The sequence below is a fragment of the Brassica oleracea genome, chromosome C2, assembly GCF_000695525.1.
Source record: "Brassica oleracea var. oleracea cultivar TO1000 chromosome C2, BOL, whole genome shotgun sequence".
NCBI classification, from domain to species: domain Eukaryota; kingdom Viridiplantae; phylum Streptophyta; class Magnoliopsida; order Brassicales; family Brassicaceae; genus Brassica; species Brassica oleracea.
The window spans coordinates 45962285-45980552 of NC_027749.1; the positions used below are offsets into that span (position 1 = coordinate 45962285).

At 36.5% G+C, this 18268-nt stretch overlaps 4 protein-coding genes and 1 non-coding gene across 6 annotated transcripts; 4 read left to right on the top strand and 1 right to left on the bottom strand.

Moving 5' to 3' along the window:
- Positions 1-906: 906 nt before the first annotated feature.
- Positions 907-979, top strand: TRNAA-AGC. The gene has a single exon. It is a non-coding gene; the product is annotated as a tRNA-Ala (tRNA).
- Positions 980-3783: 2804 nt separating this feature from the next.
- On the top strand, positions 3784-6861 carry LOC106324701 (probable receptor-like protein kinase At5g15080). 2 transcript variants are annotated; one of them, XM_013762664.1, is made up of 6 exons: positions 3784-4408; positions 4606-4928; positions 5016-5151; positions 5230-5366; positions 5443-5566; positions 6035-6861. In XM_013762664.1, the coding sequence occupies exons 1-6, from the start codon at positions 4207-4209 to the stop codon at positions 6532-6534; spliced, it is 1422 nt and encodes a 473-aa protein (XP_013618118.1). In that variant the 5' UTR covers positions 3784-4206; the 3' UTR covers positions 6535-6861. The 2 variants fall into 2 exon arrangements, with proteins under 2 accessions (XP_013618118.1, XP_013618117.1); XM_013762663.1 differs by having other exon boundaries at positions 3786-4408; positions 4603-4928.
- Positions 6862-7624: 763 nt separating this feature from the next.
- LOC106324702 (V-type proton ATPase subunit d1-like) lies at positions 7625-10480 on the top strand. Its single transcript, XM_013762665.1, has 10 exons — positions 7625-7914; positions 8329-8449; positions 8793-8900; positions 9010-9112; positions 9222-9302; positions 9397-9482; positions 9586-9645; positions 9740-9788; positions 9866-10000; positions 10081-10480. The coding sequence occupies exons 1-10, from the start codon at positions 7734-7736 to the stop codon at positions 10210-10212; spliced, it is 1056 nt and encodes a 351-aa protein (XP_013618119.1). The 5' UTR covers positions 7625-7733; the 3' UTR covers positions 10213-10480.
- Positions 10481-11959: 1479 nt separating this feature from the next.
- LOC106324698 (FACT complex subunit SSRP1) lies at positions 11960-15508 on the top strand. The gene is made up of 15 exons (XM_013762660.1): positions 11960-12143; positions 12247-12432; positions 12517-12622; positions 12765-12901; positions 12966-13049; positions 13125-13219; positions 13317-13425; positions 13516-13602; positions 13711-13803; positions 13898-14095; positions 14190-14335; positions 14412-14667; positions 14750-14932; positions 15017-15095; positions 15203-15508. The coding sequence occupies exons 1-15, from the start codon at positions 12090-12092 to the stop codon at positions 15328-15330; spliced, it is 1941 nt and encodes a 646-aa protein (XP_013618114.1). The 5' UTR covers positions 11960-12089; the 3' UTR covers positions 15331-15508.
- On the bottom strand, positions 15458-18225 carry LOC106324700 (cytochrome P450 81D11-like). The gene is made up of 3 exons (XM_013762662.1): positions 17686-18225; positions 16290-16673; positions 15458-16209 (listed from the first exon to the last, which is right to left on the bottom strand). Exons 1-3 carry the CDS (start codon positions 18181-18183, stop codon positions 15589-15591), a joined length of 1503 nt encoding a protein of 500 aa, XP_013618116.1. The 5' UTR covers positions 18184-18225; the 3' UTR covers positions 15458-15588.
- Positions 18226-18268: the final 43 nt, after the last annotated feature.

The window sequence follows — 18268 nt, forward strand, 5'->3', positions numbered from 1 at the left end:
GATGTCACTCAAGTTGCATTCAAGTTTAAAGAGGAGAATGTTGGAGATAAACTTGAAAGTAACTTGAGTAACAAGTTATCCAAATCGAGTTAGATTTGAAGTTATCCAAAATAATATAAGTCCTAATGAGTTTAGGATTAAAGAGTTTTATATATAAGCAATGCGTGTGTGTGTTGGCTGTGCGTGAGTTTTATGAGCTTTGTGGTTTGAGGTTTTGAGCATATTTTCCTGAAGTGATTAATAAGAAGAATTTCTTATTGAGAGTTATATTGTGTGTATTCTTGAGATGTGCTTATTGTCTTGAATTTTGATCCCTTCGTCTTTACAAGTTTAGTTTTCTTTTCATTGAGAACTTACCAAGAGTACCGTGAGCCATGAAAAATCAGGAAAATTAGTTAAGACAATGAGGTCAACATAACGTTTCCAGTTTTTTGTGGATGTTGGTTCAGTCATGGAATTGTGACAATGAGTGTAAGCACTTCTTGAAGAATGTTTCAATATATAATTGAAGAGATTGTCTTTTTATGAAATTATGCAGGGGGTAATGACTGATGCATGCATTTCTTGAAGAATGGTTCAATAATATGGAGAGTTTGATGTCCAAGACCACAAACTTTTGCTTGCTGCTACTGTGTATCTCGGTAACAAAACCTTTTTAAGGCCACCTTGGTGCTAAAAGTATGTAGCATCAGGATGTATTTTAAGTCCTAGCTAATTAGCACCAAAAATACAATACTACACCAAGAAGACATTGTGTTGGGGTTTTTGAAAGGCTTTCCATTTATTGGTTCTCTTTAAGTTTTTTATTCTAGTAAGATGAAATACTAGCCAAGCCAACTCAAACTGACGTCAAGATGAAGTGTTAGCAAGAGAAAGTTACAAGAAAATAATAAAAACAAGCAAAATGGGGATGTAGCTTAGATGGTAGAGCGCTCGCTTAGCATGCGAGAGGTACGGAGATCGATACCCTGCATCTCCATTCTATTTTTATTTTGCATTAAAGACCACTCTAACTTTGGATAAGTTACCTTTATTCAAATGGTTTAAAGAGTTCATCTCCATTCTATTTTTCTCTTGCAACCACTCTAACGGGTCGACGGTCTATTTCCCCACGAGAACTATTGTATAGCATCAGATGTCTCTCAAACTATGATCTCGTTCTATTTATCCATGAATGAAAAGTTTAAATTCTAGTTCCCCACAATATTAAAGTTTCACATTTATATCTCCACATATATAAAGTTTAAAATAAAAAAGCCCATAGAACATGATTTAAATTGGTTTACTGTTTTGAAGTAAACCATAAATCATTTTAAACTAATAATTAACCAAATTGGTTTATTGTTTCAACGTTGACCCAATTTCTCTCCCTTTCTCCCGTTAACGTTAACCTTGATCCACCAATCAACCATTAAAGCTTCGACGGACAAGAACACCATAGCGAAACTGTAATTCTTTTTTAAAGGGTTTGACGAAACGAAACTGTAATTGTAGAGAGTAGAAATCTCTTTCCCGTGGCTATCGGGTTTCTCTCTTCAAGGTTCAATTTCCTGCTCTGTTTTATTGAATGATTTCGTTATGCTTGTAAATTCGAAATTGGGAAACGAAAGTGGTGATAAATGGAATCGATTTGATAAAGGGTTTTGACTTTGATAAGACGATTCCAATCTGAGTTTCGCCCCAAAGAACGATAAGCATAAGGCTCATAATTATTTTATCTTTGATTACAATCGATGGAATTGGTTAAAAGTTTCTACTTTAGCTTGAATTGTTTATCTAGTTGTTGAACCCTTGTGATAGAATTCTATGGTATAGGTTACTGACTGTGACATGGAAAAAAGAAGAAGAGAATGATATGAAGGTGATGACTTGAATTCTATCTCTGAGTGGTGCAAAAAAAAAAACAGATCATTAAATCTCTTGTTTGATTGTGAGAGAATAAGAGATTCGATGGACAGAGAAAAAGAGTTGATGATTCTGGATTTGTTGTGACTCGTGAGGAAGGAAAGAGATGAAGTGATTTGGTATGTTTTGGTTTAGATATGGTTTACTTGGTTTTATGTTTGGTACAGTTTTGGTTTGTTCGGTTACTATTGAGATTTAAAATTTTTGAATTTGGTTTGACAAAACCAGCATTTGTAGGGAAATAAAACCGAAACTTTAAAATCGGGGACAAATAAAACGAGGTCATAGTTTGGGAGACACTTAGTGCTATACAATAGTTCTCGTGGAGAAATAGCTCGTCTACCGCACTCTAACTTTGGATAAGTTACCTTTATTCAAATGGGGTAAAGAGTTCATTACCTGGAGGCTGGAGCTAACCTAACCATGCTAAAAATGAGTAATCGAAATCCATCTTAGTTGTAGTAACACCTTTCCTCGCACCATTGTTGGTATCATCACTTTCCACCTGGTCTTTTAGTTAGTTAGTTTTCACTGAAGATATTTATATCATCATCCTTCTTAGATTCGAATCCAACATTATGCTATATAGTACATTAGATTTATAAATGTTAGATTTTCTTTTTATATTTATTAAAATTCTTCATACGTGCAAAGATATATTTTTCTATAGGCGGCCGTAGCCCTGCATTCTCACCATCGGTCCTTGACCTTGTCTTTGGTTGTGTGTTCTTTGCCGCGTATCTCACCATCTTCTCCCGTGACTCTACGTTCACTCTTAAAAACAATCTTTCGTTTATTTTTTTTGGGCTTATTAGAAAGAATAAAAACAATTAAAGAGGATTATAATTTCATTGGTCTGAACTCAAAGAGTCAAAAAAGACAACCACCTGTAACTTCAACAAGTTAGTTGCCTACCGTTTATCCATTAGCTGCTGAGCACCTCAAATGACTCCATGTGTCACAAAAGCTTTTATTCTTCTAGATGTAAAGTCAGCATGCATAATAACTATCTTCCCCAAAACCAAAAAGTCTACCCTTTCGTCTTGTTCTTTTTATAATTAACTCAATTATTAGTTGCTGATTAATGCTACTATTAAAGAATCTTGAAACGAGTAAAGAAAGTTATCAACATACTCTCACATAGTCTTACTTGATTAATCTAGTATATCCTTGCATTTCTGATATCTAAAGAATAAATGACGCAAGAGAGGAGAAAACCATTTTTTATCATCAACATTTGGTTAGACTTACACTCAGAATCTCAGATCAGAGTTCAAATCCAAAAATTCAAGCATTGTTAACGGCATTAGCATATATTATTATTTAAAGTGTTGTTGTCAACTAGACTTGGGAAGGTCGTTTATTACGGAATTTTGTTTGGCTTGTTATAGATGATATAAGATTTTATAAAATTTGAATATATAATATCTTGAAGTGTTAGAATCGTATGCACTGAAGCATAAATTTGATCAGAAAATTGTTGTACATATCATTATTATTATTTTTTTCTGAAAGGTATATTATAAAAGACCAAATCAATCAAAATTTATTCTCTTATAAAATTAGATTGTATAAAGTTATGTTTCATATATAACTTGTATATAACTTTTTGTTATATGAAAATTAAATTAACTCTTTATTTTCATAAAATGAACCCTTAATTTTCATAAGATCAACCCTCAACTAAATATTAAATTATAACTAAATTACCCCTTTTGATCTTTTTTGGACAAATTAACCCTTAATTATTTGAGCTTATTTATGTACGCGTGCTTTTTTTTGCTACCCGAGCTGACCAGTTTATCTCCTCCGTGTCACACAAGCTGCCCGATCTGCCCGTTGCTGACCAGTTTCAGTCTCTCTCTTCTCTCTCAGAAGATGCCCTTTCGTAGCTCTGTATCTTTCTCAAAAAGAGAATCCATCCCTTTTGACTAAAAACTTTCTCCGGCTAATCTCCCATTCCCTTCACTCATATCGTTGTTTCTTTATCCCCAATTCAGGAGCTCAAATTCATTTCTACTTCATTGGGTCCTCATCGTTTGTTTTCAACTTTCCATCTTAAAAGTCTTACCTTTTCTTCTAAGGTTCGATTTTGAGAGAGAAAGGATCAAACTTTATCCTTTCTGAGAATTGGGTTTCTGACTTTCTGTTCTTTCCATCAATTTCACGTTCTGGGTCTGATCGAGATCGATTTCGTTTTCTGATCTCAAATGAGTATGGATGTGATGAGAGGGAGTGATCTGTTCTAGGGCTTCTCTTTGATTTTTGTTCTGAGTGGAGATTAGGGTTTGTAAGGAGACGATGGCTACAGGGCAAGACTCTGTTAAGGTGGTGGGTGTGGAGAAACCTGAAAAGGGGAAGACTTTGAGTGCAAATAAGAATGGTAAGAGAGATGGAGAGGAGAGTGAAAGTGGGTTTTGGTTCAGAATCAAGCTCATATTCAGCTGCATCACTTCTAGATCAAAAGTTGATAGCTCCTTGAATGCCACCACTACAGTTGTTGGTACTCTCCTTCTTCCTCTAATACTAGATGATCAACTTTGTTTGTGAGTGTGTATCTCTATTTGTATAGATGACAAGGTTCGTAACCAATTAGTTGCCTTCAGATTGTAGGTTGAGCTTTTTTAATCTTTTGCTGACACTTGAACTGGAAAAGACAACTTTGTTTTTATTTGTTTTGTTATATACCTATTGCAGCAGCACCTAATCATGTTATTGAGAAGCGTGAAGATCATCCACCTCCGTCTAAAGATGCTAGCCGTCCGGAGAGTGGTTCGTCGACACCTCTAATCAGCGGGGAGTTGAAATACTCTTCTAAGCTGCGGATATTCATGTTTAACGACCTCAAGCTAGCCACTAGGAACTTCAGACCAGAGTCTCTTCTCGGCGAAGGTGGGTTTGGATGTGTTTTCAAAGGATGGATTGAGGAAAACGGAACGGCTCCGGTCAAGCCTGGTACTGGTCTAACTGTAGCTGTCAAAACACTGAACCCAGATGGCCTTCAAGGTCACAAGGAGTGGCTGGTAATGAATGACCAATCTCTTTTACCTTGATAGTGGTTAAAGCACAGTGCTATAAGTTATTGATCATGTTGCTAAATTTATGTACAGGCTGAGATTAACTTTCTTGGGAACCTTGTTCACCCAAGCCTGGTTAAACTGGTGGGATATTGCATGGAAGAAGACCAAAGGCTGCTTGTTTACGAGTTTATGCCTCGAGGGAGTCTTGAGAATCATCTTTTCAGAAGTATGTTGTTTTAATCAATCACAAACCGCTGCTGATTTCTTATATTGATTCGTGTTTCATTTGTCTTTTTGTTTCCAGGGACTTTACCTCTCCCTTGGACTGTCAGAATGAAAATCGCACTCGGCGCAGCTAAAGGTCTAGCCTTTCTTCATGAGGAAGCTGAGAAGCCTGTCATTTACCGCGATTTCAAAACATCTAACATCTTACTAGACGCTGTATGTATGAAGCTCAAATTCTTCTCTTTTGTTCTCTCCATTGTCATTTATATTGAAATAAATGTTTCTATTTCAGGAATATAACTCAAAGCTCTCTGACTTTGGGCTTGCAAAAGATGCACCAGACGAGAAGAAATCACATGTATCTACCAGAGTGATGGGAACATATGGTTATGCAGCTCCTGAATATGTAATGACTGGTGAGTAAAGTATCCTCACCCTTTGTTAGTACTCCCTCAGTTTCTTCTTATTTCACTTTTGGAGTTGTATAAAGATATTTTCTAAAATATTTCTAATATGCAAGTGTTTTTAGAATTTTAACATTAAGAAGTATATATATATTTTGATGAAATTTTTTGTCATATATATAAATAAGATGATGTTTGTTTAAAATTTTGAAGACATAAATAATGACTTATCATGCTGATTTTTGAAGTAATAAGACATAAAATGGATGTTCAAAAAAAAAGACAAAACAATAATTATCCGTAAGAAGATTATGTCCGCATATGCTGACAAAAGTTTAACATAAAAATCAGTAAATTTTACATAGAAAAGTCAAAACATTATGTAATTTGAAACAAAAAAAAATCTCTAAAACTGTCATTTATTAAAAAACGGAAGGAGTGTTTACTTTATGGAGTTACTAATCTCGCTTTCAACATCAGGACATTTGACAACGAAGAGTGATGTATACAGCTTCGGAGTAGTTTTACTCGAGATACTAACTGGACGAAGAGCTGTGGATAAAAGCCGTCCCAACGGTGAACAAAACCTGGTGGAATGGGTGAAACCTCATCTTTTAGACAAAAAGAAGTTTTACAGACTGTTGGATCATCGCTTAGAGGGTCACTTCTCGATCAAGGGAGCTCAGAAAGCAACACAAGTAGCGGCGCAGTGCCTTAACCGAGACTCTAAAGCTAGACCAAAGATGAGCGAAGTTGTCGAAGCGTTAAAGCCGTTACCGAGTCTTAAAGACTTTGCTAGCTCTTCTACTTCTTTCCAAACGATGCAGCCTGTTGCTAAGAACGGTGTTAGGACACAAGGAGGTGGGTTTGTGGCGAGAAACGGACAGCCTCTGAGGAGTTTGTCGAGTTTAAACTTGCCTCAGGCTTCGCCTTATCGGAATGCGAGGCAATCACCAAAGCCTAAAGGCAAAGAGCAATGACTCAAGCATAGGGAATTAGTTTGTCTGACCGGATTGAAGCTGGATGTTGTTCCAGGCTTCATGTTGCATCGATTCTTTCTGATTCAAGAGCAAAAGAGATGGTCTATGGAATGTTAGGATCCTGGTTTGTGTTCTTTGAGTGGATGGAACTCAGGAAAAATATCTTTGGTCCTGAAGGTCTAAAGATTTTGATCTGTGGTTTTTAATGTGTAGAAGAAATGTAAAGGTTGAGAGTGTAAAGTTCTTGCAAGGATATACATAAAACCTGTTTGTTTGTAAAAAACTTATGTTTTACCCTGTAATATATGTCATGTGCTATGTATTGAATTTTAATCTTTTAACATGGTTCTAAGTGTTAATCATGATAGAGAGTTAACTTGCTTAAACCAAATGCAAAGGTTGTGTTAGGTACAGAAAATGTGTGGGTCCACGGACGTATGACTCGGTCTCAGTTCTTGGGTTCTAAGTGTAATAAACTTAAGAGTTGTTACTTTGCTACAGAACTGCTGCGATGAACTAGCTAAGTCCTTGAGGTCCGGACTGGTGGCATGTTGGAGATAGTGAAGCACCTTTCTTGGGAAGGACCTGATGAAGAGACACCAAATTGGAATGGCACGACGTATCTTGGCAATGACTATTGTCAAAAAGGTCCAAAACCAAGGCACACTTGCTCCATTCTAGTAACAAGAATTGAATCTTTCAGAGAAATGTCACAAGGATTGAAAATCTCAGGCTAAAGTTAGTAAAAAGGTTTTGAATTCCAATTTTTTTTGCTATATATCTTATAACTAAATGGTTTTATAAGGGCATCTCCAGTGTCATATGTGACATATTTCATTTTTTTGGTTCTTGTAAATTTTCTTGTATGTTATGTTTGGATTTAGTTTGTAGCTAAAAGTACAGAATAAAAAAAATGAGATTTGGTCTAAACCGATCAACCGAATCAACACTAATGTCCAATTTTCGGTTTAGAAGTATTTGCGCGCGTGCGAATCGTACCAGACCGGTTTATGGCTATAACAGAGGGGCATTATGGTAATTTCTAAAGTTCCAAGGACGAGATTGCAAAACAAATCAATCAAATCTATCTTCTTTAACGTTTTGATCTCTCTGGCTCTGCTTCGATTGTTTTCTTCAGATCTCTCTCTCCGTTCAACCTTTAAGATCTGAATTATCTCCGTAAAGGCAAGGAGAGAAGGATGTACGGTTTCGAGGCGCTTACGTTCAACATCCATGGCGGATACTTGGAGGCGATCGTGAGGGGCCACCGTGCTGGCCTTCTCACCACCGCCGATTACAACAATCTCTGCCAGTGCGAAAACCTTGACGACATCAAGATGCACCTCTCCGCCACCAAATACGGCCCTTACCTCCAAAACGGTGCGTTTTCCCTCGTTTGATCGGTCTCTCGATCCGTGATGATGATCTGATTAGTTGACTTTGATTCTGTTTCGTTCTATGTGGGTTTAGGGTTACGAATTGCTTTCTCTGTAAAATTAGTTTTGTTTTAATCTTCATTAATGAATCTTTAAGCTGATGTTCAGACAAGACAGTGATTTTTTTTTTTTTTCTGTTCTTGTGTTTGTTTGTCTTAATCTCTTTTCCATTATTGTTGTACAAAGAAAGGTTCTTTACCATTGAAATTAATTTTATCTTAATTGTAATTCATCTTTGTAAATTGGATCTCTAAGCTGATGTTTAGACAAGACAGTGACTTGTTCTGTCCTTGTGTGTTTATCTGAATCTCTAATTCGATTATTGTTGTAAAAACTGTTCCTTTATGTTTGGCTGCAGAACCGTCACCTCTGCATACGACCACAATTGTGGAGAAGTGCACTCTCAAGCTTGTGGATGATTATAAGCACATGCTTTGTCAAGCAACTGAGCCTATGTCTACCTTCTTGGAGTACATCAGGTAACTGAGATAGTTCGGTAAATCATCATGCTAGATCAACAGATGCAGTGTTCTTATTGGCCCTTTTTAGTTTCCAGATTTTAGCCTAGTAGTTGTGTTCGTATTTAGGTTTGTTAGAATCCTCTCATTGTGCATCATAGTGGGTAAGGTTTGGTATGAATCTCCGTTTTAAAGAGCTTCCAGTGAAATGGGTTTGTTCAGTATGTTGAAAGCAAAGATTTTGATCATCTTGTTGTTGTTCGCTAGCTTGTATGGTTACCTTACTTAATTTAGTGTATGATCTGTCATTAAAAGACGCTGACATTTGAGATATTCGGTTATTTCTCTTAATATTGTAATGCAGGTACGGCCACATGATTGACAACGTCGTGCTGATTGTCACTGGAACCCTCCACGAGAGAGATGTTCAAGAGTTGATCGAGAAATGTCACCCTTTAGGCATGTTTGACAGGTATTCGCATTGACCTTATGAATCGTCTATACCTCTTCCCCTAGCTGCTTTAGATCCTCACTCTATTTCTTTTTATTTAATGTTTTTGCTCATGATTTCTCTTTTTCAGCATTGCCACCCTGGCAGTTGCTCAGAACATGAGGGAGCTCTATAGGTTGGTGCTTGTGGATACTCCTCTCGCTCCTTATTTCTCTGAATGCTTAACCTCAGAGGTACACAGCTAAAACATACACTATTTTCTTTTTTAACCACCTTGAGCCATTGTTATCTAGATGCCGGATAAATTGGTAGATTATGGCTTCACATTTATATTATTTTCAGGATTTGGATGACATGAACATTGAGATTATGAGGAACACGCTCTACAAAGCATACCTTGAGGATTTTTACAAGTTCTGTCAGGTGCTACTTGACTCTTGAATCTTTTTTTTTAACACAAATTCATAATCTACCTATTATGCTAGCTAACCCCATTGTCGCTGTGTATCCGAAATAGAAACTTGGTGGGGCAACATCAGAGATTATGTCTGACCTTCTGGCCTTCGAAGCTGACAGAAGAGCTGTGAACATCACCATCAATAGGTTGGTAATTACTGCTGTGTGTCGTCGTGCATCAAGCCACAAGACGTTACCATTCTTCTGTTACTGTCTTTATAAAGGCGCTGAAACTGATTTTTATTTGCAGCATTGGGACTGAGCTTACAAGAGAAGACAGGAAGAAACTCTACTCTAACTTTGGTCTCCTGTAAGCATTCTAGACCCAAACTGAGCTTACAATGGTTGCTTAAAACTCTAAACTAGTTTTTCTTACCATGAGGCTTACTTTTTTGGTTGTGCAGCTATCCATATGGTCACGAGGAGCTTGCTATCTGCGAAGACATAGATCAGGTAAGTTAATACATTATAAATATGTTAATGTGTGACAATAATGGTTCAATGAATGTCATTGTCTCATTCACTGTTAGGTTCGTGGTGTTATGGAGAAATACCCTCCATACCAAGCGATATTCTCCAAGATGTCTTATGGAGAGAGCCAAATGCTCGACAAGGCGTTTTATGAAGAAGAAGTCAGAAGGCTTTGCTTAGCCTTTGAGCAGCAGGTTTGTTTCTAATTGCATAACAAGTCTTGTTTCTGATTGGCTGTTTAATACTTAAAGTGGGTTGATTTTTTTTTTGGCAGTTCCATTACGGGGTGTTCTTTGCGTATATGAGGTTGAGGGAGCAGGAGATCAGGAACCTGATGTGGATATCGGAATGTGTTGCACAGAACCAGAAGTCAAGGATCCACGACAGTGTTGTCTACATGTTCTGAGGTCTGGTTAGAAGTGAAAGAACCGGTGTAGTGGTTGTTGGTTTTGCTTGATTGCTCCAGACTCTTGTTTTACCAAGAGAAAGCTGTTTATGTCGCTCTACGTGTGAGTGCGTGCGTGTATTAAATTAAACCAATAAGAGAAGAGTCTCTCCTATTCGTTTGTTTGTCTTTGCCATATGTATTTGCTTGGTTCTGTTGCCAATAAACCTCTTGTAATAATATCACACTATTTGTTTTTTTCTTTTCAATTCATATTGTCACTACAAAATCACTTTAAAATACTTTGCTCAAAAAAAAAATCACTTTAAAATACATCCTTTAAATACAATCTATAAACTAATATGAAATCAGTTTCAAAATGCTTTATATTTTAGAAAAAAATATTACAGAAAGACACAATTTACATTTTCAATATATAGTTTTATATATTGTCTTGTTCGTTTTGCTTTCGCCAAATTTTTATTTTTCAGCTGCTTAGTATTTTAATGATTTGCGAATACTACATTAAAACGAACAACAATTTGTTATATGTGATATGGTCGCCCGATCAATTATGCGGTAACAAAACGATCATAGTCTAACAATGATAAATCGTAAACTTACAAAAAAATCGAGTTTATTGAATTTTGATTGATTAAAAATTATTAAAATAGTTAATCATAAAAATAATGTATTTAGAAGTAAAATTTAATTTTTATTTTATGTGTATTTTTTAAAGGGCAATTTCTCTTAAATAGCTCTTTTAAGTTTTTGTCACAAAAATAGATTTCAAAAAAGAAAATGACCAAAATAGTCTCTTTTTATTTTGAAAATTTAATTTTAATTTTTTATTTTTTAAAATTTGAAATCCTATCCCAAAATCCCCACCCCTTTAACTCTAAACTCTAATTCTAGATTAGTTAACCATATGATAAAAATACATTTTTACCTTTTAATAAAACTTTTTTTGTTCATTTTCTTTTTTGAAAGCTATTTTTGTGACAAAAAACTTAAAAATGACTATCTTAGAAAATTTTTTTTTTTAAACATTGATTTTTTTTTTGAAATAGAATTAGTATATTATATAAAAGGACAATTCTCTCAAATAACCATTTTTAAGTTTTTGTCACAAAAATAGCTCTAAAAAAAGAAAATGACCAAAATAGCTCATTTTTATTTTAAAAATTTTAATATTTAATATTTATTTTTTAAAATTTGAAACCTTATCGCAAAACCCACCATTAACTCTAAACCCTAAGTATAGATTAATTAATCCAAGTGAAAATACTTTTTTTATCATTTAATAAAACTTATTTTGATCATTTTGTTCTCAGATGTAGTATTTGTGACGGATTGTTCTCAATTGGTGAAGATGGTGTCCTCACCTGAAGAATGGTCGGCGTTCGCTACACACATGGAAGAATTCTGCTGAAGTAAGACTTTCTTCCCCAACTTCACGATCAGATATATCTCAAGGGCACAAAACACAATGGCGGACAGGCTTGCACGTGGTGCGAGGAATTCTCCTTCAGCTATGCTATATGTCGATTCTTTACCTCCGGTTTGGCTATCTGAACCGGTGGCCCCACAGGTTTCTAGTCTATTATGATGTCAAAAAAAAAAAAAAGAAGATCATTTTGTTGGCAGTTATCTCTGGGAATTCCTCTTTGTTTTTTATATATGTAAAAACTTTAAAGCACAGATTTTTCTAAAACAGAATAAGTAAAAATAATCATCAAATGGTAAGTAACTATCCCTCATTAAAATTTTAAAACGGATTTATTCTTAATTATCAAATGCTTTAAATTCGCCCTCCACCACCGTGTCTGTCTGTGTGTTAAAAACTCATCAGTCTCTTCTCTTCCTCCTTGGCTTGGCTCGTCTCTGTCATCGGAGCCATGACGGACGTTCATTCCTTCAACAACATCTCCCTCAGCGGCCGCGGCGGATCGGTTCGTTCCTCCTTCTCTTAGGATCTTTTCTCTTCCTCTAAGGGTTTCTCCCTCTTCCCCTCGCTTCGAAACCCTAATTTCTTTATTCTGATGGTAACTGTAGAACCCTGGACTCCTTAAAATCAACTCAGGAGGGATCCAATGGAAGAAGCAAGGCGGCGGCAAAGCTGTGGAGGTCGACAAATCGGACATCGTGGGCGTGAGCTGGATGAAGGTTCCGAGGACTAACCAGCTTGGTGTCAAAACCAAAGACGGGTTGTACTATAAGTTCATTGGCTTTCGTGATCAGGTTTTAATCATATCTTCTTATTTATTTATTTGATTGAGCTTGTGTGTTTTTTTTATGCTTATGTGTGTTTGTTTGGTGGGATAGGATGTTGCGAGCTTGACCAGCTTTTTCCAAAGTGCGTTTGGGAAAACGCCTGAGGAGAAGCAGCTCTCTGTTAGTGGTCGCAATTGGGGTGAGGTGGATTTGAATGGTGAGTTCTTTAACACCTCTTAACTGACTGTTTTCTAAGGTTTTTTTTTAGTGGGAAAGAATCATACTTTGGTTGAGTTTAAGCTTTCCCTAGTCTTCTTAAGTGAAAAAGTTTTTAGCTTTATTCGTTTTCTTTTGTGCAGGGAATAATTTAACATTTTTGGTTGGTGGAAAGCAAGCTTTTGAAGTGTCTCTGGCTGATGTGTCACAGACTCAGCTCCAAGGGAAAAATGACGTCTTGTTGGAGTTTCATGTTGATGACACTGCTGGTGCCAATGAGGTATGTTTCTCCTTTGAAATGCAGTCTAGCTGAGTTACTGATTCTGTTATTATGATATTTACAGAAAGACTCGTTGATGGAGATAAGTTTTCATATTCCTAATACCAACACCCAGTTTGTTGGTGATGAAACTCGTCCCCCTGCTCAAGTAAGTTGATGAAGTTTTTTTTCTTAATTATATGGGTGTGTCTTTTTGTATGTTGATCCTAAGAGCATGTCTCAGGTTTTCCATGACAATATCTTGAAAGTGGCTGATGTTGGTGCTGGAGTTGAGGAGGCCGTCGTCACATTTGAGGGTATTGCAATCCTCACTCCCAGGTCAAGATTTTTCCTTACATCACTCTAGCATTTGTTGCTACTGTGTGTTGCTGAATCATCTCATGAATACATGATTGGTTTTTTCTTTCTTTCACAGGGGTCGGTACAATGTGGAGCTTCACCTTTCTTTCTTGCGTCTGCAAGGACAAGCCAATGACTTTAAAATTCAGTACAGTAGTGTTGTCCGCTTGTTTTTGCTTCCAAAGGTGATTATTCTTTTTAAATCATATCTAAGGGACTTTTACTTATTTTTAGCAGTTAATGGAAGTCTTGTTATCTGTTTTGTGCCTGAGCAGTCAAACCAGCCACACACGTTTGTTGTTATCTCTCTAGACCCACCAATCCGGAAAGGTCAGACCCTGTACCCCCATATTGTGATGCAGGTAAAGCTTACTTTTATTTTCCCTTTCATATCGATCTTCTTTTTGCAAGTGGGTTTCCTTATCTTTTTCACACTGATTTTTACATCTGTTTTTCTCTACCTTCTCTAGTTTGAGACAGACTCTGTCGTCGAAAGTGAACTCTCAATTAGTGATGATCTTATGAATACAAGGTTCAAGGACAAGTTGGAACGATCATATAAGGTCTCTGTCTGGTCTACTCTATAATTCATTTATAAATAAAAAATATATATATACACTGATTGCTAAGGATATTGGCTTATTATGAATTTTTCAGGGTCTCATACATGAAGTGTTCACCACCGTGTTGCGTTGGCTGTCTGGTGCAAAGATCACTAAACCAGGGAAGTTCCGCAGTTCCCAAGATGGGTTTGCAGTGAAATCATCTCTTAAGGCAGAAGATGGTGTTCTCTATCCCCTCGAGAAGGGCTTTTTCTTCTTACCTAAACCTCCAACGCTTATACTTCATGATGAGGTATATATGGTTATTGATGATTTGGAAATTTTGTTAAGCTTTTGAGATAGAGTTGGTTTTGTTTAAACCGTTTGTTTTTTTTTTCATTTTTTAGATTGACTATGTGGAGTTTGAAAGGCATGCTGCTGGTGGTGCTAACATGCATTACTTCGATCTTTCCATAAGACTGAAAACTGATCATGAACATCTCTTCCGGAATATTCAGAGGAATGAGTATCACAATCTCTATTCCTTCATAAGGTTTGTATCTCAAGTTTCTGAGAGTAGATTGATAAGTTTCTGTGAATAAAAAACATCATCCTTCTTTTGCTGCCAGCTCTAAGGGTTTGAAGATCATGAACCTTGGAGGTGCGGGTACCGCAGAAGGTGTAGCTGCTGTTCTTCAGGACAATGATGATGACGATGCTGTTGACCCTCATCTTGAGCGTATCAGAAACCAAGCTGCTGATGAGAGTGATGAGGAGGACGAAGACTTTGTTGGGGCTGAGGATGACGACGGTGGCTCACCGACTGATGATTCTGGCGAGGACGACGACTCTGATGCTAGTGACGCTGACGGAGGCGAGAAAGAGGTAAACAAAACTGTTTCATATTATTCCTTCAATCAAACTCTTTCATAAGTGAAGCCATATCTTATTTTTATTCCTTCTTTAGAAATCTGTTAAGAAGGAGCCCAAGAAAGAGGCTTCGTCTTCGAAAGGATTGCCTCTGAAGAAGAAAGCGTTGGCCACAGAAGAAGGAAGTAGTAAGAAGAAGACGCAGAAGAAGAAGAAGGATCCCAATGCACCTAAGAAGGCAATGTCTGGTTTCATGTACTTCTCCCAAATGGAAAGAGACGTGAGTTCTTTCTTCTCTCCTTTTGTCTGGTTACATTTCACTCTAGGCAGTGTCTTGATTAATAGTATCATTTTCACTGAACAGAACATAAAGAAGAGTAACCCAGGAATAGGATTTGGAGATATAGGAAAGGTGCTTGGAGACAAGTGGCGTCAGATGTCTGGTAAGATCTTCCCTTAAAAAACTCTACATTTCGTGGTCTTAGCTTTAGAAAGTGTGTTGTGATGTGATGATCTTTATCGTCTTTGTGTGTTTTTATGTAAACTATAGCTGAGGAAAAAGAGCCGTATGAAGCTAAGGCGCAAGTTGACAAGAAGCGATACAAGGATGAGATTAGCGATTACAAGAACCCTCAGCCCATGCTTGTAGACTCTGGAAACGATTCCGACAGTAACTAAACACTCCAATGCCCCCCAGAGATGCCCTAGTATCCAAGGTTTGACATGTTATCTTCTGCTTCATCTTTAGCTTGTGTGTTTTTCAATGTAGCGACTAGAGATTCCTGAGACTTGGTTACAAATCTACTGAACTTATGTTCGATTTACATAATTATTTTAAATGAATCGAACTTCAACTCATAACAGTATATACAAGAAGCAACAAAATCAGTAGCATGACGTTATATATTATATAACTGTTTGGAAGATAAATAAGCTCTATGAACAAGAAGCATCTAAAATCTTATGGACAATAGGACGAGCTCTGCACATAGCTTTCAACGGGGTGGCTTTGCGCATTATAGTTCCTTTCTCAGCTTCTGTCATGTCCACATATTTTTCATCAGCTCTCTCCCAATCGAAACACTGAACCAACGAACCCAGAGCCAATGTCACAAGCCGCTGAGCTAGCCCTGAACCGGGACAAGCTCGTCGTCCCATCCCAAAAGTCAACATCTTTTTATCCTCACCTTCTTTCTCAAACCTCTCTGGCTTGAACTTCTCCGGCTCTTCCCACGTATTTGGATCTCTATGAAAGGCCCATGCGTTCACCATTACCATCGTGCCACGAGGGACGTCGTACCCTGCCACGATGCAGTCTTCTGATGCCATATGAGGGAGAAGCATTGGAACCACAGGATATAGCCGTAATGTCTCTGACATAATGTTCTGTAGATAAGGAAGTTTCACAATGTCTTGTTCCTCTATTAACCGGTCTGAACCGATTTGCTCCTCGATCTCGGTTCTTGCCTTTTTTGATACTTCTGGATGGTTCAACAAGTTGCCCATCGCCCATTCTAGCGTTCCTCCTGATGTATCAGTCCCAGCAATTATCATAACCTATTCAAACCAAAACTTAGTTATAAAAAATACAATAAACCCTTAATAAAACGTTACTAGTATGCTCTCTTGTTACTTACAAGTATGATTCCTTTGATGATAACATCAGTGTAGTAACCAGGCTGAGTTTCTTGGAGAGAAAGCAAGTGATCGATCATAGTGTTACCCTTTACTTTCTCCCCACGTTTCTCGTCCACTAGACTCTGTAAGAGCTCGTCAATTCGACCCGCTAGCTCTTTCACTTGTTTCTCGTAACTCGTTATCCAACGAAGGATCGGGAAATAGTCTGCCACGTTCCCAGCGCCGCTGCTAACAGCCACCTCGGCGATCAACTGCCTCACGTGTCTTGCCTCATCGTCGTCCTCTGTTTCATCACCGTAAAACCTCTTTCCGGCCACCATCCTAAGGATGTTGTTTATAGTCAAGTTCATAAACAATGTTCTCATCTCCACCTTTGCATATTCCTGAATTTCAATATGTTATATTCAAATGATTAATAATTTAAAAAAATATCAATGGTATATTCATCTAAATTATTTGGTCACATAACTAGATTCTTATCTACCCAATTTTTAGTTTAATTATTTAAAATTTAGTTGGAAATAATATGGGGTAATATTATGTTCTAGCTTTGTTTATATTGTAGTACTAGGTGTTTTCATGCACCATGTGCAGTAAGTAACTTCTTAAACTTAACTTATATTTAAAAATAAATTTTATTAAATATTATAGATTTTACTATTTTCTTACTAATATTTAATATATATTTGATATATATTAAATCAATTTTTATAAAACTAATAAAAATGATATAAAATTGTATAATTATCAAAAATTTAGCCTAAACAATATTTATAAAATTTGTAGATATATAAGAAACTAAAGATCTTACGATTAGATATTTAAATTTTTAAAAAATTGTACAATTTTTTGAAAGATTTAGTAATACAAATTGTATAATTATACAAAAATAATAATAATTCGAAATTTAAAATGTTATATATGAATATATATATTTTATAGATGAAGTATGAGTTATTACCATATTTTAAAAAAGTTTACCAAAAAAATATATTAATATTAAATGTAATATATGAATTATTACCATATTCTAATAAGTTTGCCAAAATATAAATCAACATTAAATAAAATTATCCATGTCATATTTTTCCGGAAGTCATGTCATCAATTTCAGTAGCCATGTCATATTGGTTTTGTGAAATTGATTATAAAAATGACATGTGGCAAAATCTATTCGCAAGTATAGTGTAGGGCTATGTTACTGTAATCATCGATGATATACAAAATGTCTATTTGTTGTTTATATTTTGCAGAAAGTATATTAGGAAAAAAGTTAGTCAAAAAAATATTATGAAAAAGTAATGTAAATCGTTATATTTCGAAACATTAGGTTATTATTATTATTATTATTATTATTATTATTATTTTCTTAGGTTGATATTAAATGGTACATACTTGTTGAGAGTTTTTGGACAGAGAGAATATCAGCCGTCGGATCTCGTCCTTACGGATGGATAAGAAGCTATTGAGTCTAAAAGACGAGAAGATCTCAATGGTGCCAATACGACGGAGATTCCGCCAGCTGTCACCATAAGCCGCACTGACCATGGTGCTTGAATTGTATCCAATATACTTTCCGACGATAAACTCCGGCCGGTTAGCTAAAACGATGTCGTTTTTGGTGAAACATTCCTCAGCGACAGAGTGAGAAGAGACAACGAAAACGAGACGTGTGCCTAGGCGGAGGGAGAAAATCGAGGCACCGTCTAGAGATTTGGAGAGAGAGAGAAACGTACGGTGTAGCGGCAGCTTTAGGAGGGGGAGATGTCCGATAACCGGAAATGGACGAGTTGGACTCGGCGGTAGGTTTAGTTTACGCCGTCGTGCTCCGAACAAAAGTTTCAAAGAGAGGACGAGGAAGAAGAAAGATGGGATGAAGTAGAAAGTTTCCATTATTGAGTTACCTTTCTATATTTGTTAAGTTTATTACAAAAGACAAGTGCTTATTGAGTTGTTTTATAGCGTGACAGTGAGCAAT

What these genes read in the sequence shown, in the direction of transcription:
- LOC106324702 (XM_013762665.1), top strand. Translation starts at nt 7,734, where the DNA reads ATGTACGGTTTCGAGGCGCTTACGTTCAACATCCATGGCGGATACTTG. An exon ending in ACCTTCTTGGAGTACATCAG is followed by an intron (nt 8,450 to 8,792) that starts GTAACTGAGATA and finishes ATTGTAATGCAG; the next exon opens with GTACGGCCACATGATTGACA. An exon ending in ATTTTTACAAGTTCTGTCAG is followed by an intron (nt 9,303 to 9,396) that starts GTGCTACTTGAC and finishes TATCCGAAATAG; the next exon opens with AAACTTGGTGGGGCAACATC.
- LOC106324700 (XM_013762662.1), bottom strand. Translation starts at nt 18,183, where the DNA reads ATGGAAACTTTCTACTTCATCCCATCTTTCTTCTTCCTCGTCCTCTCT. An exon ending in TGTCCAAAAACTCTCAACAA is followed by an intron (nt 16,674 to 17,685) that starts GTATGTACCATT and finishes ATTGAAATTCAG; the next exon opens with GAATATGCAAAGGTGGAGAT. An exon ending in TCATCAAAGGAATCATACTT is followed by an intron (nt 16,210 to 16,289) that starts GTAAGTAACAAG and finishes TGGTTTGAATAG; the next exon opens with GTTATGATAATTGCTGGGAC.
- LOC106324698 (XM_013762660.1), top strand. Translation starts at nt 12,090, where the DNA reads ATGACGGACGTTCATTCCTTCAACAACATCTCCCTCAGCGGCCGCGGC. An exon ending in ACACTGCTGGTGCCAATGAG is followed by an intron (nt 12,902 to 12,965) that starts GTATGTTTCTCC and finishes TGATATTTACAG; the next exon opens with AAAGACTCGTTGATGGAGAT. An exon ending in AATCTCTATTCCTTCATAAG is followed by an intron (nt 14,336 to 14,411) that starts GTTTGTATCTCA and finishes TTTTGCTGCCAG; the next exon opens with CTCTAAGGGTTTGAAGATCA.
- LOC106324701 (XM_013762663.1), top strand. Translation starts at nt 4,207, where the DNA reads ATGGCTACAGGGCAAGACTCTGTTAAGGTGGTGGGTGTGGAGAAACCT. An exon ending in TGCCACCACTACAGTTGTTG is followed by an intron (nt 4,409 to 4,602) that starts GTACTCTCCTTC and finishes TACCTATTGCAG; the next exon opens with CAGCACCTAATCATGTTATT. An exon ending in TGAGAATCATCTTTTCAGAA is followed by an intron (nt 5,152 to 5,229) that starts GTATGTTGTTTT and finishes TTTTGTTTCCAG; the next exon opens with GGACTTTACCTCTCCCTTGG.